General features: G+C 54.8%; 2 protein-coding genes and 2 long non-coding RNA genes across 4 annotated transcripts; 2 read left to right on the forward strand and 2 right to left on the reverse strand.

Moving 5' to 3' along the window:
* Nucleotides 1–5,008: 5,008 nt before the first annotated feature.
* Nucleotides 5,009–8,876, reverse strand: LOC116812815 (uncharacterized). The gene is made up of 2 exons (XR_004370803.1): nucleotides 8,023–8,876; nucleotides 5,009–5,700 (listed from the first exon to the last, which is right to left on the reverse strand). It is a non-coding gene; the product is annotated as an uncharacterized LOC116812815 (long non-coding RNA).
* Nucleotides 8,877–9,050: 174 nt separating this feature from the next.
* On the forward strand, nucleotides 9,051–13,111 carry HOXA11 (homeobox A11). Its single transcript, XM_032758687.2, has 2 exons — nucleotides 9,051–9,844; nucleotides 11,249–13,111. Exons 1-2 carry the CDS (start codon nucleotides 9,136–9,138, stop codon nucleotides 11,479–11,481), a joined length of 942 nt encoding a protein of 313 aa, XP_032614578.1. The 5' UTR covers nucleotides 9,051–9,135; the 3' UTR covers nucleotides 11,482–13,111.
* Nucleotides 13,112–19,947: 6,836 nt separating this feature from the next.
* HOXA10 (homeobox A10) lies at nucleotides 19,948–23,673 on the forward strand. The gene is made up of 2 exons (XM_032758721.2): nucleotides 19,948–20,919; nucleotides 22,102–23,673. The coding sequence occupies exons 1-2, from the start codon at nucleotides 19,962–19,964 to the stop codon at nucleotides 22,374–22,376; spliced, it is 1,233 nt and encodes a 410-aa protein (XP_032614612.1). The 5' UTR covers nucleotides 19,948–19,961; the 3' UTR covers nucleotides 22,377–23,673.
* Nucleotides 22,360–25,384, reverse strand: LOC116812872 (uncharacterized). The gene is made up of 3 exons (XR_004370830.2): nucleotides 25,286–25,384; nucleotides 24,519–24,962; nucleotides 22,360–22,968 (listed from the first exon to the last, which is right to left on the reverse strand). It is a non-coding gene; the product is annotated as an uncharacterized LOC116812872 (long non-coding RNA).
* Nucleotides 25,385–26,356: the final 972 nt, after the last annotated feature.

Consider the following 26,356-nt stretch of genomic DNA (forward strand, 5'->3'; position numbering starts at 1 on the left):
ATTTAGTTATTTTAAGTGGACGATTGTTAAATGTCGCTGTGCATTTCACTCCTATTTGTGACTGATGCAGAGCTGAAGCCACCCATTCAAGTTATTCAAGTTGTGGGTTTAAAAAAAAATTAACAGAAAAGGAAAGAAAAAAATTAAAACAACCTAGTTGAAATATTTTCTTAAAAATTCACCACTAGGCAGCGAAATTCAGCTGCAGATGTAACATTTGTGTGCGGAGAGTTGACACAGATTTCACTTTGTAATAGATGTAAGTGCAGATTGCGCTCTGCTGCATGTGTTTGGAGGGCTTGGTGAAGATGCAATGTCTTGCTTCCTCTGCGAATTCCCTAGTTCAGGAGCAGAGACGGAGGTTGCCCCGGACTGCTAATCCCCAGACCCGGTGGGTTCAGAGGCGCCCTCCTGGATTTGCGGACCTCTCCCAAGGAGACGCTAGGGGCTTGCTGATTTATGCGCATTCCTTTAAACTTGATCGAATGCGTGTCAGCCGACCAAGACCTGGAGAATCAGAGAAATGTGCAGCGAGTTGCTCACATCCCATTTCTCATAAGCAAAGATGTAGCGTTATCCAAAAGGCAGAGGGAGATTTATGCCTAGGTTTTAGGACAGGCACGCTAATTAAGTTTTCATCTGCTAGGCCGCCGGGTCCATAACAGCCGGCCTCATTCTTTATGAAAATGCCCACTCAATCCTCGTGCATCTACCTATGTCTGATGAATGCCTGAGAAGTGCTTGCTATTTTAAATTTTATTTTAAAGGGAAGAAAAAAGACACTGGCGCAGAAAAATTCCTCCGTGAAAGCAGCCAAGGCCTTGCCACAGTTGATTTCATTTCTGCCCGGCTCTCGTGACGCTGAAGAGCCGGATCCACCGGGCAGAAATAATTACAACGGGTCTCAGAGATTTCCAAACCTTTGCGGGCGGTTGTGCGGCGACATAGGACCTCCCCCAGGTACTGGGGTGTGAACTCCGAGAGCTACCTGATGTCGCGCCCCTCGGGGACAGAGGCGCTGCCCCAAACCCTCCACGCTTCTACAAGAACCCCCTACTCAAAATGGAGGCTCAGGCCGGTGGAAAGCCGGCCTCCCTCTGACGGCACGCGGGCCGGTCGGGGCTGCGGCAGCACGGCGGGCGGAGGTCCCGGCGCGGAACCACGAGGGCCGTGTCTGTGCGGGCGAGTGGCCCCGCAACTGCAGGCTGACGTCACCGCAGGCCTCTCGGGCCTTCGTGGGGCTCCCCGGGCGCGGCTGGATCAGGACAAGCCGACTTCAAGGAATGTTTGGTGTGGGTGCCCACTTCCCCGCCCCGCCCCGCCCTCCGCAGGAGAATAATCGGGTATTTAATCTCTCGCGGTCTTAATTCTTGGCAGCGTGGAAGGTGGTTTGCAACGGGAAATAAAACTTGACAGGAGCATTTTCTCTAAAAGGGATTTTGAGACGAACTGAAAAGAAACCGTGTTTTTCTCTACCAAATACTTCCGCTTTCTGAGCCCGGAGCCGAGGGGTGGGAGCGATCCGAGGGAGCGGAGAGCGAGCCGGGCACGCGGGGCTACGCTGTGCACCCCAGCGGCCCCGCCGTCCGCCCGGGCGGGAGGCAGCTTCGGGCTGCGCGCTGCCCCCCGCGCCTCTGCCACGCTCCGTGCCGCTGGGCTGTAGGCCCCGGAGCCGCCCGCAGCCCGAGGCCGGGACCCCGCGCACGGGACCGTGGCACCGGCAGGTCCCGGTTGGCATCCAGAGTGGTACCCAGGAGCTGGCTGAGGGCGGCTGGGGTCAGGCGAGAGAAGAGGGCCCTGAAGAGGGCCTTAAGGAGCTTGGCGTTAGCTCTGAGCCTCTGGCCTGGGGGGTTGGCGACAGCAGCTTGCAAGAAGGGTGGTGAGAGCAGGGCTGGGGGCTTTGTTTCCGGCCGCGGGTCTGCGAACACTGCACAAAATGGAGGGGGAAACGGGGTGAGCGCGCAGCAGGCGTGGGTCGAGCGGACTGCTATTGGGTGGAGGAGGCTGGAGAGAGCAGCTTCCCCCTCCCCGCGGCTCAGCCAGCGCCCTCCTCTCGCGCCGTACAGGTCAAGTCCTCCGCGCCACGGCCTCCTCCATGGTCAGGGCCGATCGCTGCTGCCGCCTCAAGAAGGCACAGGACGCATAGTTAGCTTGCTGCAAGCGGGTTCTGGTAGCCTGGGCTCTGGGCTCGTGCACTGGAGGCAGAGGTTCTTTCTTGATTTCCAACTCTCCCATCCCCAGCCCTGTTGGAAAGGAGTCCCGGCAGCCACGGGTGGCCCAGGCCGTGTCCCCGTCCCAGAAGAACGGGGTTTGCCCCAGTCCAGCAGGCTTCGGAGCCCGCTGAGGCCTATTGGGGGCGAGACGGAGCGCCTGCAAGCCCAGGGGAAAGGACGTGGCTGGATCAGAGTTCTGGGTCCTGGTAGGAACATAGGGCCGACTTGGAGGGGAAGAGGATGGGGGAGCCAAGACCCTGCTGGAGAGCCTCTCCTGGGGTCCCTGAGTCCAGGCCCCTCCCTCAGTGCGTGGCAAGCCTTAGGTGAGACCCTTGATGCTCTTCTCCTGCCTAAAATCCACACTGAGATGTGAGGCGCACTCTTCCAAGGTAAAAACTCCTGACTCCCAGCCCCAAAGAATCCTTCACTGCGCTCTGCCAGGGAGAGAGCCCCTTAGCCCCTGCCCATAGCCTGCCTCCAGCAGATCAGAGCATCAGGCCCTGCGGTAAACAGCTTAAGCCTGATCTGCCGCTGAGCCTATCTCTCCAGGTGAACCAAAGAGGACATGCAAAGGATTTCTTTTCGCGGAAGCCAAAAATCTGGATTGTACCCCTAGGGCTGCGTGGATGGGCTGGGCTGTGGGGGCATATATAGCAGAAACAATTGTCTGTGAATGGGTCCCATCGCAGAACTGCCCGGAAGGGTGTGTAGGGGAGGAGGGCTGGATGGGGTGATGGCTCTTCTCAAGCCTGGAATGTGAGCCACCGGGAGCAGTGAGTGGAAATGGAGCTGCCCTAGGAAGCAATTGGAGCTTTGTGTCGTGGGGGCTTCCTGTGAGCTACAGCTGTGGGGACCGAGACCCAAGGACCAGAGCCAACCTTCGGGTTGGGCCACCCCCTTTTGTCTTCTTTATCTCAGACACACTCTGCTGGGAAACCCGTTTGGGCCAAAGCTGCATGGGGAATGGAAGGCAGACACTGAGAACTAGGGCTTCGCCCTTCAAAGTCTCCCCCACCCCATTTGTTCCCACGCTATAGGAAAAAGAAGTCTAATAATTGGCAACAATAAAAATAAAAATAGTTATTAAAGGAAGTAATCTTCTCTTCTCCCTTCAGTTTGAGATCCACTAAAGTAAATGATAACCAGATTGCTTAGGTACTTGAGACCCTCAGCGGAGCCCTGTGCCCCACTCTGCAGTGGCCAGGGGAAGGGTGTGGGCCTTTTCAGCTATTTAGGGGCTTTGAAGGATGACTGAAACTGCCAGTCAGACCAAGCAGAATTATGAGGTCAACTTCAGGGCATTACCTGTTTCTGAGCTTTTAGGAAGTGTAGGGGACCTTGGGGGAGGGTGGGGGTGTCTCAACAAAAGGACAAATTAACCCCTGCCTCCACCTGGTAGTGATAGAGGTGATCTCTTGATTTTTTTATTGAAGCTTCAGTGCTGCCTCTGGGCAGCGCCTGGAAAATGTGATGGATTGTCAATGATCTGGCAATAAGCCATGCCCTGAGAACAAATACTGGGAGATCTCCTGGGCCTTCGCAGACAACCCATCTCCCCAGCTCACCACGGAAGACAGATGTGCCCACAGGAACCCTTAGATTTGGAAGGAGATATTCCTGAGATGGAGAAGAGCTCTGTTGCCATTTCTACCCAGGGCCTCCGGGCCAGTTCTTGCACCTGTGTGCAATATGGAAACCAGGGTTGAAATACTCTTCCATGTAGCTTTCTAGAAACAGTGTGACATTTGTGGACAGAGGAAAGTAAGGGATTAGGCAAGCAGGAGGAGGCAAAATATTGATGGTGCCCCAAGCAATCCACCAAGAGAGAAACTTAACTGTAGCCATGTGGGAGTGAGATTCAGTCTGTCAAGTGGGTCCTGACCCCTCCCAGGCCTATCCCATCTGGGTTGCCCAGCCTAGAAAAGCAGCAGCTGGGTCCGCAGAAGAGAAGGAGGAAGTGTTGGGGAAGAAAGGAAGGTAGAGAAGGGAGGGGAGAGGAAGGGAGATAAGCCAGACTTGGTGGGGCCTTGGGGTGGAGTATTCCTAAGAAGGAGGTGGGAGACTCAGTTCAAGGTCTGGTGGAGGCCCAAAGTTGGGGGAGAGTCAGGGACCTAACAGCCCCTCTTCTCTGCGTCTGAGTATTGGATGCCCTCCAGTGGCACCTCAGCCGTTGCTCAATCTAGCAGAGGCATCAAAAGAGGTAGGGAAGAGATAGGAGGTCCCAGCAGGTGAGAATGGCTGGAAGGAGGCAGGGCAGGAGACAGGAACTGTAGGGGGGACAGAAGCAGGATCAGGAACTGTAGGGGGACAGGACCCCCTTGAGAAGGACAGTGGTGACTGGGGCAGCTTGGCATTGACATTGAGACTGTGGACAAATGCTGGGCTTTCAAAGGGCTGCATGTGCAAGTACTGGGGACTTCGAATTCTCAGATTTCTGGGACAAGGAGCAGCTGCTGCCTCCCAAGCCAGCCCCAAGGAGAGAAGAGGGTGGCTCAGCAGCTTTGCCAGTTGGAGCTGGGAAGCCTGGAATGTGGAGGTGCTCCCGGCCACCCAGCTGTATCCTCCCTTGGAGTGAGAGGGTGTTAAGCTGCCTGTCAAGTGACGATCCTTGCAGCTCACGTCCCCTGAATGACTGTGCTGGAAACGCCCCCAGCACAACAACCTCGGTAACAAGGCCTCGCATTGCCCGGTGCGCACCGACGGCCTCGAGGCGACCCCGCCTGGGCACTGCCCGCCGGCGCCCTCCCGCTGCCTCCCGGACCCCTCAGGCTGCAAGAAGAAGCGGAGGCGGCAGAGGCGCCGAGACCCACTTTATTCCGACATTCCGCCTGCAAAAGCGGTGGAACGAAGCGTAAGGCTCAGGGATGGTAGTCCCCAGAGAGGAGGGTCCCTGAGGCGCTGCGCAAGCCCCCCCTCCCCAACCTTTCGGGCCAAGTCAGACGAAGCCTGGGAAAGGCTCGGTTTGTTTTGCTAACCAAATCTCCTTGTTAGCCGTTTCCGCCTGACAAGCCTGGCGCGGGCGTTGGCCTTCTCCTCTCCGGGTGGCCACCTCCAATGCCGCGCGGCAAGCGATGGGGCCCGGCCCTGCAGAGGGCTGCCTGGACCTTGAAGTTTGGAAAAACAAGAAGAGACTGAATCGGCTCCCTCCCTTCTCTGCAGACACACACGCACCGTCAGGCCGCCGCCACTTCCTGCCTTTGTTTTTCTTCCTCCAAACATTTTTTGGCCTCTTGCAGTAGCCGCGGTGGGGTCTGGGTTGACGATAAAAGGAAATACCCTCTGAAGACAGTTTTCTGGAGATGGCCCGCGCTGTGGAGTTCCTGAGAAAGAACAGCTCCTGGGAAGCCAGTCGCCAGGGCCAATGTCACAGCCTTACCCGCGCCGGCCTCTCCAAGAAATGGAACTCGGACTTGGCCTTCCGGGGCGGCTTTAGCCTCAGTCGGGTCTTTCCCAGAGCCCGGTGGGCTAAGCCCAGCTGTTGGACCTCCTGCAAAGCGGAAGAGTCAATCATAGGCTCAGAGCAAAGTCAAAACCAAGGACCCGAAGGTCTGCCTCCCCTTCTTCCCCTAGATTTGGTCTGATCCTCAGAGCTGCGCCCACCCCTCACCCCAGCCGCCTGCCTGGAGAAACCTTCACATTCATATCGCCAGCATATTCCGCACACGAGGGCAGGAGCGGGCAAAACTGGGACATTGCGCAGCCTTGGGGAGCTGAGTACCCGTCTCCTATTCCTGCGGGGAAACTAAAAGTGTTCGGCCACTCCAGGCTTTTTCCCTTCTGCTGATATCAAAAGCCTTTTCCCTCATCCATCTTCACGGCAGCGCCCCCACACACCCGCTTCCGGGCGGCAAGTCCCTCCGGGCACTCGGCTTCGGTGCAGCCTGCCGAATTGCCCTGCCAGCCGCTCCCGGAGAGCCTTTCTCAGCCCCAGCCTTTTCTCCGGAATTCGCCTTTCTCTCCTGCGGACACCCATGGGATCCAGCCCCGCCAGCATCCTCTGGGTTTGGCCCTCGAGGAGGACATGGGAGGCGGTGGTTATGCGAGCAGCGCACACCAGCATACCCACCTTTCTGCCGGGACCGCTCTCCCCGACACCAGGGGAAAACCGGTCTAATTAAGAGAGGGGCTGCGTGCCGCTGGGGGAGGTGGCCTGGCATCCCCCGCTGGCGGGCCACCACAGCCCCGTCTGCTCAGGCACAAGCTGAAGTTGACTGCCAAAACTGCTATAAAACCGCAGGTCTGTCTAGAACTGTTTTCGGTTTTCCTAGACGCCCCCGGGTTCAATTATGGTCTTAAAAGCCCTAATACAAGTGCAAGAATTTGTTTGCCTTCACCCAGGGGCGGGGCGAGCCCCGCAATGGTGGCGCCTTTGTTATGGCAAAGTCACTGAAACCCTTCATGCATTCCTTTTGTTCGAAGGTAGGGGTGGCGAAGACTGGGTGGGCTGCAGAGAGAGAGCTTGGGATAGCCAAAATCAAGCCAGGGAACAGCTCAAATACCGCTGTTTGAAACCTCTCCTTCTGTCTTATATTCTGTCTCTAAAAAAGAGATGCTGTGGAGAAACAAACATTTTGCCTTGTTGGTCACTGCTGGAAATAGTTTTTTCGCTGCAGGGCAATTCTGTAAATGTGCTTCCCAGCTTTAGGAGGTCTGAAGCTACTCTTCTCCAATAACCTTCCTTCCCACTGGACCTTTTCACTCACAGCACTGCTGCCCTCTGGACAAGCCACAGTGGACAAATATGTCAAACTGAAGATGCACAAATAATTTCAAGTTCAGTTCTCAGGGATTCAAGGGACATGAAAGTTCTTGTAGCAAATCTTGAATAAAGAGTTCATTAAACCAATGTGTCCAAGTAGCTTGATTTGTGATAAGCAATCCTTGTAAAGGTGGTGGTGGGGGGAGGTGGAGAGCCACATAAACACTAATGCTAATAAATTAGTTTACTCGACTACAGAGTAATTACTCCATATTATTGATATTTACAGCAGGTATTCAAATGCAATGGTAGGCCATTATTTGGAGAAAATACATAATGAGAATATTTCTTTTCCAGTGCAATACATGATTAGATTTGTTATTGAGTCAGTTACAGTCAGCTCAGCAATAAATAAATAAATCGATGTTGACACTTAAATACCAAAGATCTTAGAGTTTATACCCTAAATCTCCCCAAGATATGTAAATACCTTTGGCTATTTCCTGGAGAGGGAAAAGCAAAAGGTTATCTTTTTACATATTTTTTATTTTCCTTCAGCAACACCCCAGATCCTTCCAAGAAGAGAGTTGTTGGGAGGCCTCAGGTCTGCGCCCCTCTCAGCTCCTGGTCCTGCCTGGCTGCTCTGTGTCCTCTCCCTTCTTTCGCTTCCTCCAAACATTGCTCCTTCAATCCTGCAGGATGGGGAGCATATTTTGCCTTCTTAATTTATTTTTTTTCCTCTTCTCAAGAAAGCTAGACTCAGAGTATTGCTGTGGCCTCTCTCTATCCTTAGCACAAACCTAGCTTTTTAAAGGCATCCCTGTTTCCCCAGGTGCAGGGAGTTCGGGAAGCACCTCTCCTTTCTCTGGTATTGTATTCCTTCTGTGGAATGAGCAGTAGGAAAGGCACAGAGCTCTCTGAGTTTTTGCCCTGCACATCCCTTGCTTTCACTCTCATACATTGCAAGGAAGGAGAGTAGAAGAGTAGGCAGGTTACCCCTTTCTCAGCCACCTCTCCTTGGCCCTCAGCCCGTCCTTTCCACCCCCATTCTCCCCACACCCCTGGAGCTCTGTAAGGAGCCTGGTGGGCCCCCAAGAAGATGCAGCATACCCAGGAGAAGGCTCCTCGGATGTCAGCTCCTCTAAAGCAGCCCAAGGCTTGCCTCAGTTGCATGGTTTCCCGAGTCCTCAGCTCCAGAAGACCAGGCAGATGGGTGGACCGGTGAGCAGCAGGGCAGCCCCTGTGCCTCTGTCTCTGCCGAGTCACTCCGAAGCCCGGCAGGCAGCGAGGAGGAGGGGGTTTCTCCAAAGACAGAAGGTGGGATGAGTAGGCAGGCTGGGAAGATGAGGGGAGAGGTGGATCCCGGGTAAGACGAAGGCCCTTCCGGGCCCTGCGGATCAGTGACAAACCGCGGGGAGAAGCCGTTCTGGCTGTTGGCGGTTTAGGGACGGAAGGCACTAAAGCGCTTCGGAAGTGACCATGAATGAGAGAGTGTAATCAAGTCACCGTGCAAATCGGACAAGCCACGAGGCAGGCACATCCACGGCTTCAAACTCTGGCCCCGAAGGGGTTCCGGCTAGGGTCGGAGGCACAGGCGCTTCCCAGAGCAAGTCTACGGGAGGGGGACTGCGAAGAAGGAGGTGCAAATGCGAGCCTCCAGGAGAACAGACTCCGAGACCACAGGCCACACAGCGACGGACTCCCACCTGGCTATCCCCAGTCCAGGGCATCCCTCACCCACCCGGGGAGCTGCGGGTGGGAGGTGGGGACGAGAGTTGAGCTCTCACCGCCCTCTGCACACTCGAGAACGAGGACCCTGCAATTGAGCACAAGCATGCTGCATGGGGGCGCACCCCAGCCTCTCCGCGCGCCGGGAGGCCCCCCAGCCAACATGAGTTACACCGGCGATTACGTGCTTTCGGTGAGAACACCGAGTGACGATCTGTTGCTTCCCCTGAGGTGGCTACAAAGAAAGGAAGCCGGGAGGGAGGGGAGAGGAGGGGGAAAAAAAAGGAAAGGGAGGGGTGGAAAGCCCGGACTAGCTCGCAGCTTGTCAATTTCAACATTGGGTCACATGACCAGCACCTCCCTGCTAAGGATGGGGATAGATTTCCACGTCAGCTTACGTCTCCAAATTTCTACTTCACGGATCCGCTTCAAAGAGGCAGCTGCAGTGGAGAATCATGTTAAGCTCGGCTACTGCGGAGAGCCCAAGGTAGCCCAATGATGGATTTTGATGAGCGTGGTCCCTGCTCCTCTAACATGTATTTGCCAAGTTGTACTTACTACGTCTCGGGTCCAGATTTCTCCAGCCTCCCTTCTTTTCTGCCCCAGACCCCGTCTTCGCGCCCAATGACATACTCCTACTCCTCCAACCTGCCCCAGGTCCAACCCGTGCGCGAAGTGACCTTCAGAGAGTACGCCATTGAGCCCGCCACTAAATGGCACCCCCGCGGCAATCTGGCCCACTGCTACTCCGCGGAGGAGCTCGTGCACAGAGACTGCCTGCAGGCGCCCAGCGCGGCCGGCGTGCCTGGCGACGTGCTGGCCAAGAGCTCGGCCAACGTCTACCACCACCCCACCCCCGCCGTCTCGTCCAATTTCTATAGCACCGTGGGCAGGAACGGCGTCCTGCCACAGGCTTTCGACCAGTTTTTCGAGACAGCCTACGGCACCCCGGAAAACCTCGCCTCCTCCGACTACCCCGCGGACAAAAGCGCCGAGAAGGGGCCCCCGGCGGCCACGGCGACCTCCGCGGCGGCGGCGGCGGCTGCCACGGGCGCGCCGGCAACTTCAAGTTCGGACAGCGGCGGCGGCGGCTGCCGGGAGACGGCGGCGGCGGCAGAAGAGAAAGAGCGGCGGCGGCGCCCCGAGAGCAGCAGCAGCCCCGAGTCGTCTTCCGGCCACACTGAGGACAAGGCCGGCGGCTCCAGTACGTATAAAGGCAGCGCCCTGCGCTTTATGAAAGGGGAGTTGGAAATCTAGCGCAGCACCGCTGTTAAATTTTTATATGCTGTTTTATAAGCATATAAGGTTTATGAAGGGCCTTTAGGTTTCCCCCAACAAAACTTTGTTATAAAAGGCGGGATCACGTGGCGAGTGCTGAAATTGGCCGTGAAATACCCACCGGCCAAGGCATGCCTGCAAAAAAAAACAACTCCCCTTTTCCCTTTTTTCCCTTCTCAGCTCCCAAGCCCGGCAGCTCGACCCCGCTCGGGGCCAGCTCCAGGCTGGGGAGCCGGAGGTGGGCGCCTGTAAATTCCCCCTGCAAGGGCTTCGGGAGCCTTTGATAGCGAGGTAATCCGGAGATTTTTATAAAAGCCATGTGTTGCGCCGGGACTCCAGTCCCTGCCGGGATTCAAAGGCGTCGCTGTTTAACGACGGCGCTAGGAGCGCGTTTAACAGATAAAGTAGCCCGCTTAGCTCTAGCAATATATTAAAAGAACAAATTAACCCAAAGTTGGCCTTTTTGTCCAAAGGAAGCCATTTTCCTCTGGCGTGGTGGCAATTACGTGCCTCCTTCTGCCCAACTGCATGTTATTCACAATTGTTATTCAATCTGTCAAAAGCGATTTTTTTTCTGGTCTTGTGGGTCTTTTTTTTTTTTTTTTTTTTTTTAAGGGGGAGCAAGTAGAGCCTGCCCGCAGCTTCGGGAAGCCTCCTTTCCCTTCACCCCACCTAAGATAGCCCCGCTGCTCTGCCGAGTGCAGGATGGCCGTGTGGCCGTGGTGCTCAGCGAAGGCCTAGGGTAGGGGGCTTCCGCCGCCACCTCCCCACCTCAGGGGAGCCAGCAGGCTGGCCGCGGAGGCAGAAGCTGGTGGCCAGGACTCAGGCTGACAAAGACCCGGCAGCCGCCCCAGATGTTAACGACTGCCCAGTCTTGGCCGCAGCCGGGAAAGACTGGGACTGGAGCCGCCTTTACTGCCTTGGGAAGGGGCAGCCCAGGTGCTGGAAGGTGAAATGTCCGCAGGCGGCTGTTTGTTTAGTCTGGCCGGAGAGAGGCAGCCGGCAACCCCCACTCGGCTGCTTTCAAAGAGGCTTAGGCAGCGCAAACTCGCCTGTTGCTGTGCGAAGCTCTCCTTTCTGTTCTGGGGGCAGCGGGAGCAGCTTCCCCGGGGGCCTATCTAGGGAGCTGGCTTTTATCTGTGGCTGAGCCTCCAACTGCGGCCGTTCCAAGCATGCAGTCGGAGCGTTAAAGGCAGGGGCCTGGGCAGACTTTGACCGGGCTTGGGCTGGACCACCAGTCTCCGTGGCAGCCCTTCTCCTCAGCTATGGGCTCTGGGGTGGATTGCAGCCCCCAAACCTGGCTCACCCCCTGCCTTTTCTCCCTCCACAGGTGGCCAACGCACCCGCAAAAAGCGCTGCCCCTATACCAAGTACCAGATCCGAGAGCTGGAACGGGAGTTCTTCTTCAGCGTCTACATTAACAAAGAGAAGCGCCTGCAACTGTCCCGCATGCTCAACCTCACTGATCGTCAAGTCAAAATCTGGTTTCAGAACAGGAGAATGAAGGAAAAAAAAATTAACAGAGACCGTTTACAGTACTACTCAGCAAATCCACTCCTCTAAGGCTCCAGCGGCTGGAATTGGGTGGGGGGCTTCACACACATGAGATAATATGCAGATTTTGCCCTTGACAAGGTCAAGCCACATGGTGACTTTTGAAAAGAGGTGTGCAAGAGAGGGATGCATGGAGATAGCCCCACAGGAGGTGGCCTGGGACTCTCTTGATTAAGATCTCAGTTGTTAAGATTCCTAATAATCATTGGATTCTGAGAGCTGTGCATCAGCTAGAATGACAGGTTTGGGACCTCTGGTGGTTCACTCTTGGAGCCTGCAGAGCTGCGGGCTGGGTGTGGTCTCCACTGGGGATCGGGCCCCCTGCCAAACCCCTGGAGGCTAACCCCTCCATACCCTCCCTCTACTGGGAGCTTACCCACCCCCAGGACCCCTGAGTAAAAAAGTTGTGTGCTCTCCAAGCCCAGTTCAGCTTGGGGACAGGGCCAGGAGGAAGGGGTAGGATTACCAGGTGCCCAGAATGAGGCTGCTTTCCAAAGCCAATGTGAACAGCGGCTGGACCTGGAGGTGGCTATGAGGTGGAAGAGGGCTGCAAATCCTTGTGGGAAATCTATGATTCCAGGTGGCATCAGTGTCTTTCCACACCCACCACACTGATCCAGCCCTGAGTTCCTAGCCGCCGCCTCCTACAGCCCACCTGGCTTTTCTTTCTACCAAATGAGGGTCTTGGTTCCAGCCTTCCACTCAGGCCCAAAGCCTCGACGCAGAGTGGACTGTTCCCTGAGGTGGGAGACGTGGAAAAGCCAAGAGGCTGCGGCCAGGCCACTGGCCCCTGAGATCTCCGCAGGAAATGGCTGTGGAGTGCGGCAGTTTGGCAAACTCTCCACCACACGTAATGAAACTTGGATTTGCTCAGTGTCTGGCTGCGGAGCAGCAGGCCTGGCCAGCAGGTCCCCAGCTTTGGCTATTAGGGCCTTGAGTCCCCCAAAACATGGGGTTCCAGCACCACACTCAGCCCTCATTGGCTCCTGAACTGAGCTTGGAAGCTTCTGGTGACCTTCCAAGAGCCTGAGAGTGAGGTGGAATTATTTTAAAAGATAAATATTATATTATATATATATATTTCCCTGAAGGAACCAAAGCGAATTTTAAAAGATGCAATGTAGAGGGGAAAAGAGATGATGAAAATATTTAAAGGCTCTATCTGTTTACAGTGTTCCATGTTTAAACTCGCTCACTGCTAAGAATATTTGAATGTATGCTTCATACAGGGATGGTGTTCAAAAAATTTGTAAATAAAGGAACCATAACCAATTTTCTTTTTCTTTCTTTCTTTCTTTCTTTCTTTCTTTCTTTTTTTGCCATTAGTTGATTTCCTTTGGGGTGTTGGAGGGGGTGGAAAAGGTATTGAGAATGGTCTTTTTAATCTCTTGCAACATTTGGAAAGAGTTAGGGAAATGCTCAGAGGCAGTCGGCCTGGCCGGCCTGGGGATCTCATCTGGGAAAGCCAGGCACCCTCCCGTTGAATCTCCTTTGCCTCCCTGTATTAAGAAATGTCTGTTGGCTCCATTTGTACTGGGAGTGTTGGCCTGTCCTCAATTCTGGTTCTTACCCACCGTGTGTGTCGCAGCATGTATACAGGCAACTGGGCACAAGGTAAATAAAGACAGTGGAAATTTGAGTATCCTGGTGTGACATTCCTCTCCCTGATCGCCTTTTACTACCAAATGTCTGCATCCCCTCCACCACCCCCCCAAAAAATGCCCTACCTAGTTGAGGAGCAAGTTATCAGGCCCCTGAGGGGGTAAGAAGGTGACTGAGTCAGGAATTGGCTACAATAGAAGCCAGGCTTAGGAAGCCAAGGTGGTTGGCTATGTCCTTGTGGGAAGTGGGGATGTGGGTGGTATCTCAGGGCCTGGAATATGGGACTTTATCCCCTCAGACTGACCTCAGCCCTGGAGAGGGCCTTGGGGCCTGAGGTGGCCAACAGGTCAGACCCCAGGCTGCCCTCGCTCACCTCAGGACCGGTAGGCCTGCAGTGGGACCGTCCAGGGGCCCGTGGAGGCTTCAGCAAGAGGGAGCCCGGTCTGAGTTCCAAGGCAGAGCAGACTCCCAGGAGCCTCTAAGGGTGCTTTCTCCCCAGCTCCCAGCTGAGGCTGCTTTTTCCCTTTGGGAAAAAAAAGGATGCCGATTTCCTCTTTGTTTGCTGCCTTTGAACTTCTGCCTTAAAATTGGACATCACCCATAACCTTGAGGAGAATGGCTGAAAGGACAGAGTCCTTTGTTGCCCACCCCACCCTCTCTTCAGCCACCCAGGCAGGGCCAGAGCAGCAGATAGGGTCGCATTTGGAGAGAGGACCCAGATCCCACTCTGTTTATTTGTTGTGTGTTTGTCTAACTGACGCGACTGGGGAAATCGAGCTGAAAGGGGAGTGGGACAGATCCAGAGATGAATGTCTAGGTTGATAGGCAGACACGCAGAGACGAACAAGGGCCCTCCTGGGGGGCAGGGAGGGGGTGGGCTGGGAAGCCTGGGTTTAGGGAAAGACTTCCTTTGGGATGGTTAAAGATTAACCAAAGTCTCTCAAGTTGCTAGAGAGAGTCTAGCCAGGAGGACTGCTCGCGGGCGGGCGGCGGGCGGGCGCGAGTTTGATTTCTGAGGCCTATAAAAGCCCATCCTCCGATGGCTGTGACAATGTGGTCGTAAACCCGTCCGGGGCCGGCCAATTTGCATATTTGGAATGCGCCGCTATAAACCCGGCTGGGGTTTTGCAGCGATTTCTTAGATGTAAAAATGAGATCTCAATAGCGGCGGGCTGGGCACATCCTCTCCTCTCTCCTTCTCTCTCTGCCCGGAGCCGGTTTCCCTCTCTCGGCTTGGGGCTGGAGCTCCGGCCCGACCTAGGCGCGCAGCCGCCACGAGATGGCGCACTTCCGATCAATGTCAAAGCCGCAGGGGAGCCGGGAACCCCAGCGTGATTCTTGGCCTTTGTTCGCTTCTGATACTAAGAGCGGCACGGTACATTATTTCACTCGTCCCGCTCCCCTTCAGATCAGAAAAAGGGGGCTCACCCTCAAGAAGTGATTGGTATTGTAATTTAAAGCAACGCACATTCGCTAGGCCTCGCGAGCGTCGCCACGCGGAGAAGCCAGCTGCCCCTTGGCAGTGATTTCGGAAATGTGTCAAGGTAAGAGGCCACAAGTTTAGCAATTTCAGTCTGGTGGGGCGGGAGTGGGGAGGTGGCCGATGTCTAAGCAGGGCTCTCGGGAATGTGGCTGGGTTTGTGGGGTGACGAGGTAGGGAGCCCCCACCCCATTGCTCCCGAAGGTTGGAAAGCAGGGGGAGGCCTAAGTAGAAAAGTTGAAGATTGTAGCTCCTTGCGCCAGCATTTCACCCAAGGCGAATCTTTCGATTTCGTAGAAATATACAGAATAGTAAGGGCTAGGGATGAGAGGCATCTAGGGGAAAGTGTTCCAGCTGTGCTGGAATAGGGGGTTGCGGGAGGACAAAAAAAAAAAAAAAAAAAAAAGAGGTGATCCGGGGTGGAGGAAAACAAAGTTTCCATTCTAAACAATGGGGTGGTAGAAGTCTGCGGCCGCTAAGGCGAGCTTATTCCCAGGGGCAGACGTCCTGGAGGTCACTGGTTTCCTGCTAGGTGCATCTCTAGGTCTGCCCGACAGCTTGGAGAAAATCTTTGTTCCGAAAAAGGCCAATTCGGAGAAGTCGCCTGTGATTTTTGAGAGTGCCAGACAAGTCTCTGTGTTGCATACTTGGAGTGCGCTGTTATAAACCCAGCTGCGATTTTGCAGCAATTTCTTACATGTGAAAATTAGATCTTTTGTAAAAGATATTTTGCAAATATGCAAAAATGTATTGGTAAATACTAATACTTTTTTTAAAAAGCTGGAACAGAGGATAAATTTTGACGGAGCAATCACTCCATTGGGGTTGTCATCAAACACATTTTAAATGAAAAAATTTCCTTACATTTTGGAGGGCCGATTCAAATTCCCTCTTTCTCCTGTGTTTAATTTTTTCTACTATTTTTCCATTAGTTTCCCACATCTTTTTCTTTTCCCAAATATGCAGTGCGTGGTGAGTGGGGGGTATCCCAGAGAAAGTAGGCACTGCCTGTTTGTTGTGTAAATTTTGCCTATCATAGTTACTAGTCTTTGTTGAAGGTTGGCTCCCAAACTATGCCGGAGCAAAGCAACAAGGCAAGAAATGAGCGCTCACCCAGTGAGCTGCTCTCTGCAGTGGGAGCCCTCCCTACAATGCCAGAGCCGTCTCCAGTTCTAAGGCCACAGGCGGTTTATTATGAACAAAACTAAGAATATTGCAATTCAAAGGGCGTGTGAAAAGGCCCCAACACTTCCCTAACAGGGGAAGGGCCATCTCAATGGTTGGATTTAGAAAACTTTAAAAGTACGTTGTTTAGTAATAGATTGCACCTGATAGATTCAAAACAGACACATAAAATATCCCTGAAAATGTTGACATTCTTGAAGATGAATGGGAAAAGAACATCATTGCTTGTGGAAAAATTTTCTAACTATCCATAAATGCGTGGATCTGAGAAGCTCTGATTTTTTTTCTTTTTTTGCTAAAGCCAGATATGTAAAAGCAGCCTTTATTCTTCCTCGGTGGGACTGCAGCCCAACTCCACCACTGGATAATTCAGAGCCTTGAAAGCATTGAGAGTGCCCTCCAGATACAAATTGTTTACTAGCAGTTTCGATCTCAGGACCTGGTATCTTTTCGTTAGGAACTTGTTTTTCATAATAGTTTATTTCTCATTGCTTACAAGGGCCTACTCAGACGGAGTACCTAGTGAACTGCAGCCTAATCCTTGCCGAAGGCCTTAATCCATGGGCCTGGTGTTTACTTTGGCCCCATAGGGCTGGCGGGTTATTACCCAGGTAGAAATGGGCAATATTTCCTCCTAAATAAAACACGGGCTCTGGATGTGACTGTGTAACCACTGCATAAGGCCTGGTTGAGGCAAGCAGGCACTGAAGATTTAGGTCAAAGATACCCTGAGGGAGAGGGAGAAATTTAGTAGCTGGGAAGAATGGCAAAAAAGAAAGAAAGCAAATGAGCACCAGGGAGGAAAAGTGCTTGGAAGCCGACCCACACTACAGTTGAATTGCTTTCTTCATCTCTTGCAGTGGGGAATCTCAGGAAAGCCGAGGCGCTCAATAAATGGAATATTTTAGTGAGAAATCTAACACTTTAGTGTTAAAGTCTAGAGAGCATGGGAGCCTTGGGGGTCGGTCAGGGATGCTGGGGGCTAGGAGACCAACTGAGAGGGCCAACGAGGCGTTTAACTTGAGCTTCTGCTGCGTTGGTATCCTCCAATTTGAACCAGCAGCAGCCGGCCTGCCTGCAGCCGCCAGCTCACAGGCAGTGTCTCACTGCGTTTGCCGCTCAGCAAGCCCTGGTGGGAGCTGTAAGGCAGTCCTGGGCCAGAGAGGGGCTGCCATACACGAGCTTACACACTCTTTTTAAAAGCAAGAAGGAGCTCAAGCCCAACATCCCATTTGGTTTATTACAAGGGGGAAAAAGTCATGCTAAAGAAATACATCTGGCTCACCACAGAAAGGTCACTGAAGACCCAAGTGCCAATGCCATGGCCTGAGAGGCCCGTAGCAGGCCTTCCAGCTCCTCTACTCTTTGGCTGGGGCAGCCTTTTGTAGCGATGCAATACAAACTGACTTTTGTAACCTTGGTTGGCACGTGCAGGTCCCTGGATTCTATCCAGCCTAGAAGCCCATTTGGCTGCCCCACAGGGCCCTGACCTGAGCTGTCTGCCACAGGGCACCCAGTTTGTCTTACCAGCCAAATTGGCAGGGCCCCCAAGTCCCAGGAGACTGGGGAACTCTGGAGGACCCAAGGAAAAGACTGAGGGGTGTGTGAACTCCTTCAAAATGATGGATCAAATTGTGGGAATATACAGATATGCATTTTTCACAGAATGAGTCAAAACTTACTTAGATTTTCCAGAAGGGTCCTGACTCCCTGAAAGGTTAGGAAAGATAGGTTAAGATCATTGTCTTTTACTTTATTTGTATAGCCTCCACCATCTCAAACATATACTGGACCTTCCCAGATGTCGGCCTGGGAAGTTGCTTTCTGCATTTAGCCTGGAGAGGCATGACTCTAGGCCCAAGTCCTGGCCCATTGACCTGCTAAGGCTCATTATCCACAAGGAAACCTCGAAGCTCTTGGGACCCACTTCCCAAATGACACAGCTTTTCTGAGAGGCATGGGCAGTGCTGAAGAGCAAAGCTTCCTTCCTAGGCAGTTCCCAGCTCTGTGGCATTTCCAGGTGGCATTGCTAAGGGCAACAGTCCCAGCCCGTTCCACCCGTCTGGTGAGCAGGGTAAGGACCAGGCAGATCCGGGAAGCTAAAGATAGGGCCATTGACTGCGGTGCTCTGAAGCTTTTCTGCACTCAGGTTCGTCCGTCTCATGGGCCTAGCAGGTACAGAATTTGCCTTGGCCTTGGGCGCAGTAGCATGCGAAGAGCGAAGGAGAGTTAATGATCTCTCGGCACAGACCCTGTCTTGATTCCTCTAAGCCGCTGCTACAGTTTCAAGACCCTGTCAGGCTGGAGAGAACTGGCTTTCTTATTCTCTCTCCCCTCCTGTTTCTCTCTCTCTTTTCTCTCCCTCTGTCCGCCTCTCCGTCTATCTCTCTCTTTTTCTCTCCATCCTCCTCCTCGGCACCCTGATGCTCAGTCCTCAAGGCCGGGTCACCGTGGGGCGCCGAGGTTGAAGTGGCTGGAGCGCCGCGCTAGCGGTGGCGCGGCCTTCTGGGCCCGGAGCTCAGAGCAGCCATGGCCCGCAGCGACCGCAGCTGCTTGAATTTCAGAAGCCAGAGCTGGAGCTCTACCTAGCCAGCTCTCTCGTGCGCTTTCAGGGTCCTCTCAGGCTCCTCTTCCACCTTGGGTTGGATTCACACTGGGAGGAAGGAGGCAAAGTGCCGCGTATGACCCGGGTGCAAGAGTCTTTCCCAGCTGAAGGCAGCGGCCTGAGCGGTCTATTTCCTCGGATGCCGGCGTTCAGCAATGCCAGCTCCGACTGGAGCCGGAGGGGCGGGTAGGCCTGGAGTATCCTGGAGACCTGTAGCCCACAGGCCAGGGGCAAGGCAGCGACCTCCCGGGCTCCACTGGATCTGGCCAGAAAAGGTTGCATTTCCTGAGACTAGCATGAGGCTCACACTTGGGGGCTAGCACCCCAGGCCGGCCATTTCCAGTTGGCTAAAACAGAGCCCCTGAGCCTGCTGAGCAAAGGGCCTGGCCTCCACATGCTCTTATAACAGCCCAGCCCGGCCTTGCAAGGAAAGGATTTCCTCACCGGGGCCTCGTTAAAATGCACACACTGCAGGAGCAAGGACTGCCCTGGCTGAGGGTATGGGAGGGAGGGGAAGAGGGGAGGGGACAGAGAGGCAGGAGTGTAGTGACATTGGTTCTTGTTGTAGCCTCCAGGAGCATATGAGTGCCAAAGCTAACAGGAGAGCAGGAACATAAAGCAGCCGAGGTGTACACCGGGCACACCCCTCCAAGTCTCTCACTTTGGGCCAGCCAAGGACCCCAGGGCCAGCATTTTACTTCCCTGAAATGACTGTGGGTTTATTTAGAGTCTTCCCTAGGTGATGAGGGGATGCTTGGATCTGGCTCTGGCCTTGGGAGTGGGAGTGGGCCGCCTTTTCATCAAGGCTGGCAGCCGCTTCCCACCCCCAGTCCTGCTAGCCCACCAAAGTCCGCTGACAGGAGTTGCAGAGAAGGCAAGCCAGGTGAGCACAACACCAGAGGAGAAGATCCTAACTGGATCAACGGACTAGGGGAGAAAAGCGTTGGGGGTTAGGGGCTAGGGAACAACCATTGCATTTTGGGGAAAAATCTGTGGGATCCTGAAGTAGAGGTAAGTCAGCCTCCAGTTCACTCTGGGCTCCTGACACTCTGAGAATCCTGACGGCCATAGGGCCAGGTTCGCCACTTGTGGGGAAGCAGAATTCAAACAAGGGGCCACCTCAAGATCCAGAGCTGAATGGGAAGCGCGTGAGTCCCTGACATGGCCCCTTCAGTGGTCAGGGTACACTGGGGACTAGTGGCGGCTTCTGCGACAGCGATGGTGAGCACCCAAGGCAGACCGGGCGCGCACCATAAACACCCCACTTGTTAACTGCGCGGGGCCCAAGGGCGCTTCTAACGGACCCCGGTATGGGGCTCACGTCCGGGTAGGGGCGGGGCGAGCCCAATGGCCAGGCCCCCCACCAGCCACGCTGGGGCAGCCCCCACAGCTCCCAGTCTTCGGGCCAAGGTGCCGGGCGTGCGTCTCCTGGCCCATCAATACAGATTACATATTTATATCAATCGCGGGCTACGAGGGCGCCCTCGGAGAGCGGCCCCGCGCCTACGAAACCAAACTGGGAGTGGTCGCGCGGAAACTCTGGCTCGGGATTGGCTGCGGGCGCCCGCCGCGGTGCGGGGGGATTGCTAATCGTATTCAGCATGTTTTGCACAAGAAATGTCAGCCAGAAAGGGCTATCTGCTCCCTTCGCCAAATTATCCCACAACAATGTCATGCTCGGAGAGCCCCGCCGCGAACTCTTTTTTGGTCGACTCGCTCATCAGCTCGGGCAGAGGCGAGGCAGGCGGCGGTGGTGGTGGCGCGGGGGGCGGCGGCGGTGGCAGTTACTACGCCCACGGCGGGGTCTACCTGCCGCCCGCCGCCGACCTGTCCTACGGGCTGCAGAGCTGCGGGCTCTTCCCCGCGCTGGGCGGCAAGCGCAATGAGGCAGCGTCGCCGGGCGGCGGTGGCGGTGGCGGGGGTCTAGGTCCCGGGGTGCACGGCTACGGGCCCGCGCCCATAGACCTGTGGCTAGACGCGCCCCGGTCTTGCCGGATGGAGCCGCCCGAGGGGCCGCCGCAGCCGCCCCAGCAGCAGCCACCGCCCCCGCCGCAACCATCCCAGCCCCCGCCGCAGGCCACCTCGTGCTCTTTCGCGCAGAACATCAAAGAAGAGAGCTCCTACTGCCTCTACGACTCAGCGGACAAATGCCCCAAAGGCTCGGCCATCGCTGCCGAACTGGCTCCCTTCCCGCGGGGCCCGCCGCCCGACGGCTGCGCCCTGGGCGCCTCCAGCGGGGTGCCAGTGCCTGGCTACTTCCGCCTTTCTCAGGCCTACGGCACGGCCAAGGGCTATGGCAGCGGCGGCGGCGGCGCGCAGCAACTCGGGGCTGGCCCGTTCCCCGCGCAGCCCCCGGGGCGCGGCTTCGATCCGCCGCCAGCGCTAGCCTCCGGCTCGGCTGATGCGGCCCGGAAGGAGCGAGCCCTCGATTCGCCGCCGCCCCCCACGCTGGCTTGCGGCAGCGGCGGGGGCTCGCAGGGCGACGAGGAGGCGCACGCGTCGTCCTCGGCCGCGGAGGAGCTCTCCCCGGCCCCTTCCGAGAGCAGCAAAGCCTCGCCGGAGAAGGACTCCCTAGGTAAGCAGGGCTGCAGAGGGCTGCAGTCAGGCGGGGAGACAGGCAGACGCAAGGGGGAGAAGGATCGGAAAACTAGGAGCCCGCGCAGGAGCCGGCCGGCCTTGGCCCAAGCTGCAGGCAGGCTGACCTTGTGAACTTGCTTTTTAATATTTGGGCGTGGGGACGCAGTAAAATTCATGTCCGGCTTAGCGCCCCACAGCAAGACGTCCTCGGCGCTGGCCTCAGCTCCCCCTGACTAGGCGAGAGGACACCAGCGAGCAGGCCCCCTCCTGTGCGCTCTTCCCTGTGGCCGGGAGCACCCAGAGCCCTGGTCCCTGCCCAGCCTGCGCGGCGCGGCCCACGCGGGGGGAGGGGGAGGGAGGGAAAGTAGCTCGCCCGCAGATAGCGCGGATGTTTGTAAGGCATCCAAAATAAGCAGCCGCCAGCGCCAATAAATAAGCCCATTAACCGGCGAAGTTCGAGTTTACGATCCCCCATGCTTTTTTCAAAGTTGCTGAGGGGCGGGAATCTTCGTTGCGGGAAGAAGAAAAAGCAAATCCGAAATCCGGCCTGGAAGCTGGGGGCCTTGAGCTGAGAGCCAGAGAAGGGCCATTTCGCTTTCCCTGGACCTCGGAATCGCCCAGCTATCTACCCCTGACTCCTGGAGAAACTTGAGGGAGGGCCCTTGACCCCTGAATCGGTTATTCCTGCCTTCCCCATTGGACCAATGATGCCGTTCTTTCTCCCCTTATCGAGTCTTGGGCAATCAGGGCCCTGGGGTGAGACAGCCAAGCTGCCTGGCCCACCTTCCAAGTAAGCACCCCGCGATCCTAGCCTGGGGGCTACAGGAAATGTTTGTCTGCCATACGGCAAGAAGCGAAGAAAAGAGTTAAGTTCAAGATGTACAGCCTGCCCTCCCAGGTCTTTCCTTCTGCGAGCATCTACGGCTTAGTGCTAAAACAGGTGTTTGGAAAAATGGGGGAAATGTAAATTGGAAGGGTCATGTAGATTGAAGGCCCACTCAATTTTTGTCATGACTTTTGGAGGAACTGCTTGCTCTCAACAAGCCAAAAACGGGGGCACGACTCTCTTCTCTGTGACTTGGGACATCTGTCTTATGGGAGAAACGGAGGCAATTCACCCCTGCGGGCAGCCCGTGTGGCCTCGACTTAATCATCCCCTCTTTATTCTCTTACATGCCAGGCAATTCCAAAGGTGAAAACGCAGCCAACTGGCTCACGGCAAAGAGTGGTCGGAAGAAGCGCTGCCCCTACACGAAGCACCAGACACTGGAGCTGGAGAAGGAGTTTCTGTTCAACATGTACCTTACTCGAGAGCGGCGCCTAGAGATTAGCCGCAGCGTCCACCTCACGGACAGACAAGTGAAAATCTGGTTTCAGAACCGCAGGATGAAACTGAAGAAAATGAATCGAGAAAACCGGATCCGGGAGCTCACAGCCAACTTTAATTTTTCCTGATGAATCTCCAGGCGACGCGGTTTTTTCACTTCCCGAGCGCTGGGTCTCCTCTCTCTGTCTTCAGCCTCTGCCCAGGAACTCGCACCTGTGCTGGAGCCCTGTTCCTCCCTCCCACACTCGCCATCTCCTGGGCCGTTACATCTGTGCAGGGCTGGTTTGTTCTGACTTTTTGTTTCTTTGTGTTTGCTTGGTGCTGGTTTATTTGTTGTTTTCTGGGGGAAAAAGCCATATCGTGCTAAAATTCTATAGAGATAGATATTGTCCTAAGTGTCAAGTCGTGACTGGGCTGGGTTTGCTGTCTTGGGGTCCCACTGCTCGAAATGGCCCCTGTCTTCGGCCGAGCTGGTTTCCTGCCCAGCCTGGGGCAAACCTAGCCGGAAGGCCGAGGTCCCATTGTTGGCGCTGAGGTGTCTGGCCTGAGGTCAATGGTGCAAAGGAGCCGCCACCGGGCATGTCTGCCTGGAGTGCTGTGCTGTGTTTAATCAGGGGATACAGGCCCCCGGGTTTCTTTTTTCTTTCTTCCTTTCTTCCTTGGCCAAGAGAAGGGCTTACAGGCATGGACATGCAGGTTGGCAAACGGGCTTGACTTTGGCTGATTTAAAAAGTGAGAAAGAAAGTAAAAAAGATTAATTTTTCCTTCCTCTGTAAGATATCCCAGCTTTAAAAAGAAAAAAAAAAAAAAGAATTACCAAGAGAAGGGGACTTCTCTTCCAGTTTCTGTAAGGTCTTACATTGCCTGACTAAAATGTTTCATTTACCTCTAAATTTCCATATCCTTCTGGCTGTAGATAAATAATGTAGTTTTGTTTATACATTTGGAATTAGTGGATTTTTTTGTCATTAAAATTGTTACCACTGGTAACATGGGACAAGCACACCACAATTCTCCCTATCTTGTGAAGCTGTTTTTTTAAATCGCCTTGAACAAAAAGTTTTTTTTTTTGTTTTTGCTTTCTGAAATTCACAGAAGCCTAGGAGGACTGGGGTAAGCGGAATAAACTAGAGAAGGGAGACATTGTTTGGATTTCCTTTATACTGTGAAGTTACATGCATAAAAGGGTCAAACCTGTAGATGCAGAAAAAGAAAAAAACTATAAATACAAATCTGTATAAATGTCTATTATTATGAAGAATTGCCAATCTTGTTTTAAGCAAATGCATTCTATCGTTATTATAAATGTTAGTTCTAGCTCTATTTACTTCTAATCTTAAATCAGAATAAATTAATATTGTATTGCTGCTGTGCGTGGAAAAAGACGATGTTTATGTTCTTATAGAATAAAAGCTGTGGAATGAAGCTTTTAAATTTTACCTCTTTTTTGACTTCTTATCTTCACCTTCCACTTTATCCCGTTCACCACTTTTACAACAGGAGGACTAACCCGAGCCCCCTGCAATTACTTTAGGCATCTATTTAAATATTACCTAGACGGTCGTAATTTGTCTGGGCCCTATAGCCCTGGTGCCGTAAGGTTTGTCGGCTTTTGTTCAGTTTTATGGCTTGCTAGTATATCTGGATTGTGGCTGTCTTGGACCAGTGATTTCAGTTGAGAGGGGAGCTGCATAGACAGAGGAAGCCAAACAGGATTTCTTTCGGGAGCCCCAGGGAGGCTTGCAGAGGCCGGTTATTTTTGCGGGTGTCTGGGTCTCAGATGACCCTCAATCTGAATCGGGGAGCAGGCCTGGCCCACAGCGCATCTCTAGCCGCTGGAGGCAGCCGTTAGTGGACCCGGGCTGGACTGCATGGGGGCCGCCCCCTCCCCCAGTACGGCCTCCCCCACCTGGCGGCCCTCCTTAGGGCCACGCGTTTCCTGCTTGCCAGAGTTGTGGGGTGGGGGGGCGCTAGGGGGAGGGGGCGCAGGAGCGCGCGCCCCGGCGGGCGGGCAGCTAGGAGGGAGAGGGGGGAGAGCGAGAGGCGGGAGGCCGGGGCCAGACTGGGAGCCGGGCTCTGTACCGTCCCTGGCGCTTTGGAGCCTTCCACTGCTACCGCCGCTTGGCGCCGGCTCGCTGGGCTGCAAGATTTGGGAAAGCAGCGCGCACACTGCTTCTCGGAGCTGCTCTAGTCTCGCCTGCTCCCCGCCTTTATTCCTCTCTCCCTGCCTTTCCTCCCTCTCTTTTCCTCCCTCTCCCTCCCAGGCATACCTTACTGGGGCCAGTGACTTGCCCTTCCTTGACGCATTTGCGGCCGCCTGGGGCACTCCGTTGCAGCGGCGGGCTCAGGTTGCCTAGGGGCTGGGCTGGGCCAGGCGCGATCGCAGGGTTTTCTCCTTGGCGGCGGCGGCGGCGGCGGCGGCGGCTGGCGAGGCAGCCCTGCGCGGGCAGTACAAGAACTGGTCGGTGATTTAGGTAGTTTCCTGTTGTTGGGATCCACCTTTCTCTCGACAGCACGACACTGCCTTCATTACTTCAGTTGAAATCGTCTCCAGGTACCTCTGCGCGCGGGGATCGGGCCGGGCGGGGCATCACGGCCCTGGTCGTGCCAGGCCTTTGGTGGCAACCTCGGCTTTCCCTGCGCAGGAGCCTCGTGTCTTTCTCCGTAGCGCTTTGCCAGCCGGCCGGCTTTCCCCTTCCACCACACACCTCCACCTGGCCACAGCAGGTAGGGTTCGGTTGGCTGCTCCTACGCGGACGCCGGGGGCGTGGTAGGAATTCTGGGCCTTGGGCCATTCAAGGTCAGGGGCGCGCGCTTCCATCCTGAGCCTCCCACTGGAGGCCTGCGCCTGCCCAGGGACCTCCTGCCATTCTCTTGTAAGGCTGGAACACACACACACACACACACACACACACACACACACACACACACACATCCCAGTCCCGGGTGTAAGCTCAGGAAAGAACCTTCTTCCAGTGGAGACTCAGGCTGGACTAGGAAGGATAGGGCAGGCTGGGATCCTGGCCTTGTCACTTACCCTTCTCTCTGTAAGCTCGGCCGCTGCTAGGAGTCGCCTCTGTCTCTTTTCTTCCTTCTTTTCCCTGTCTTCCCTTCCTCTTTTATCTCTTCTTTCTTTTTTCTTCTTTCCTTTGCTCCTTCCTGCTTTCTTTTCTTCCGTTTGTCTTTTTTTCATCTTCCGTCTCTGCCAGATTCTATCTCACCTCCTTATCTCCTTCCCAAAGCATCCTTGGGGATGGGCCCAGGGCTGGCTTCAGGAGAGCCTAGGGGGTCTCACTTTCCTCTGCGGCTCATGTAGAGGTTGGGAAGTCTGCCGAGGCAGGGCCCGCGTGGGGCGGCTGCCGAGGGCTGTGGGTTTGGGCCTGATGTGTTACTGTGCAGACAAGGCCTCGGTTATGATCACGACCGGATGGCGGCGGCCTTGCGTTTCTTCTCCGCCTGTCGCTAACGGCTGACTAGGAGATCTGATTAGGGGGCATTCGCTGCAGCTTTGTGTGCCCATATCGAGGGCAGGGAGGCCTTCGCCAGCCTCACTGGGGACTGGAGCTGAGGCCCAACCAGCTTCGCTGGAGCCTGGCCATTCGCTGGGAAGCTCTTAGCCGGCTCTTCCCGGCCTGCTGGTCACAGCTTGGGGTTTGACCGCACTGAGGGAGGCTGGCTAGGGCAAAGCTTGACTGCTTGCTTGCTAGTGGCTTCCATTAGGTACAAAATATGTTCCATACGGCACCTTTGTGCAGCTGGGTGCTGGAGAAGGAGACCCTTCCAAGAGCCTGTATGTTTTAAATGAGCAAAAAGAATCCCAAATTCCAGAGCCATTGATATAAACTTGAGTCATCTTTCCAAATTGTAGTCTACAGATGGGAGCCAGTCTGACCATTTTCACTACAGAAAACAGAAAAACTATCTCTCCCTACTCCCAACACACACAGTTACAGATTTTTGCCCACAAAGCTGTTTCCCTGGAGGCCCAGGAACTCTTTCGTTGCACAGCCTCCGACTTGCTGTCTGAAAGGACCGCACACCCCATTCCCTTCAACTCCTCCCTGCCATTTTCTGGACCAGGGTATTGGATTTATTTCAGAGATCACAG

This window comes from Hylobates moloch, unplaced genomic scaffold (genome assembly GCF_009828535.3).
Source record: "Hylobates moloch isolate HMO894 unplaced genomic scaffold, HMol_V3 SCAFFOLD_1, whole genome shotgun sequence".
Taxonomy (NCBI): Eukaryota; Metazoa; Chordata; class Mammalia; order Primates; family Hylobatidae; genus Hylobates; species Hylobates moloch.

Excerpts from the sequence above, each read along its gene's own strand:
- HOXA10 (XM_032758721.2), top strand. The coding sequence starts at position 19,962 with ATGTCAGCCAGAAAGGGCTATCTGCTCCCTTCGCCAAATTATCCCACA. Across the intron at positions 20,920-22,101 it reads GCCGGAGAAGGACTCCCTAG|GCAATTCCAAAGGTGAAAAC; the intron begins GTAAGCAGGGCT and ends CTTACATGCCAG.
- HOXA11 (XM_032758687.2), top strand. The coding sequence starts at position 9,136 with ATGATGGATTTTGATGAGCGTGGTCCCTGCTCCTCTAACATGTATTTG. Across the intron at positions 9,845-11,248 it reads GGACAAGGCCGGCGGCTCCA|GTGGCCAACGCACCCGCAAA; the intron begins GTACGTATAAAG and ends CTCCCTCCACAG.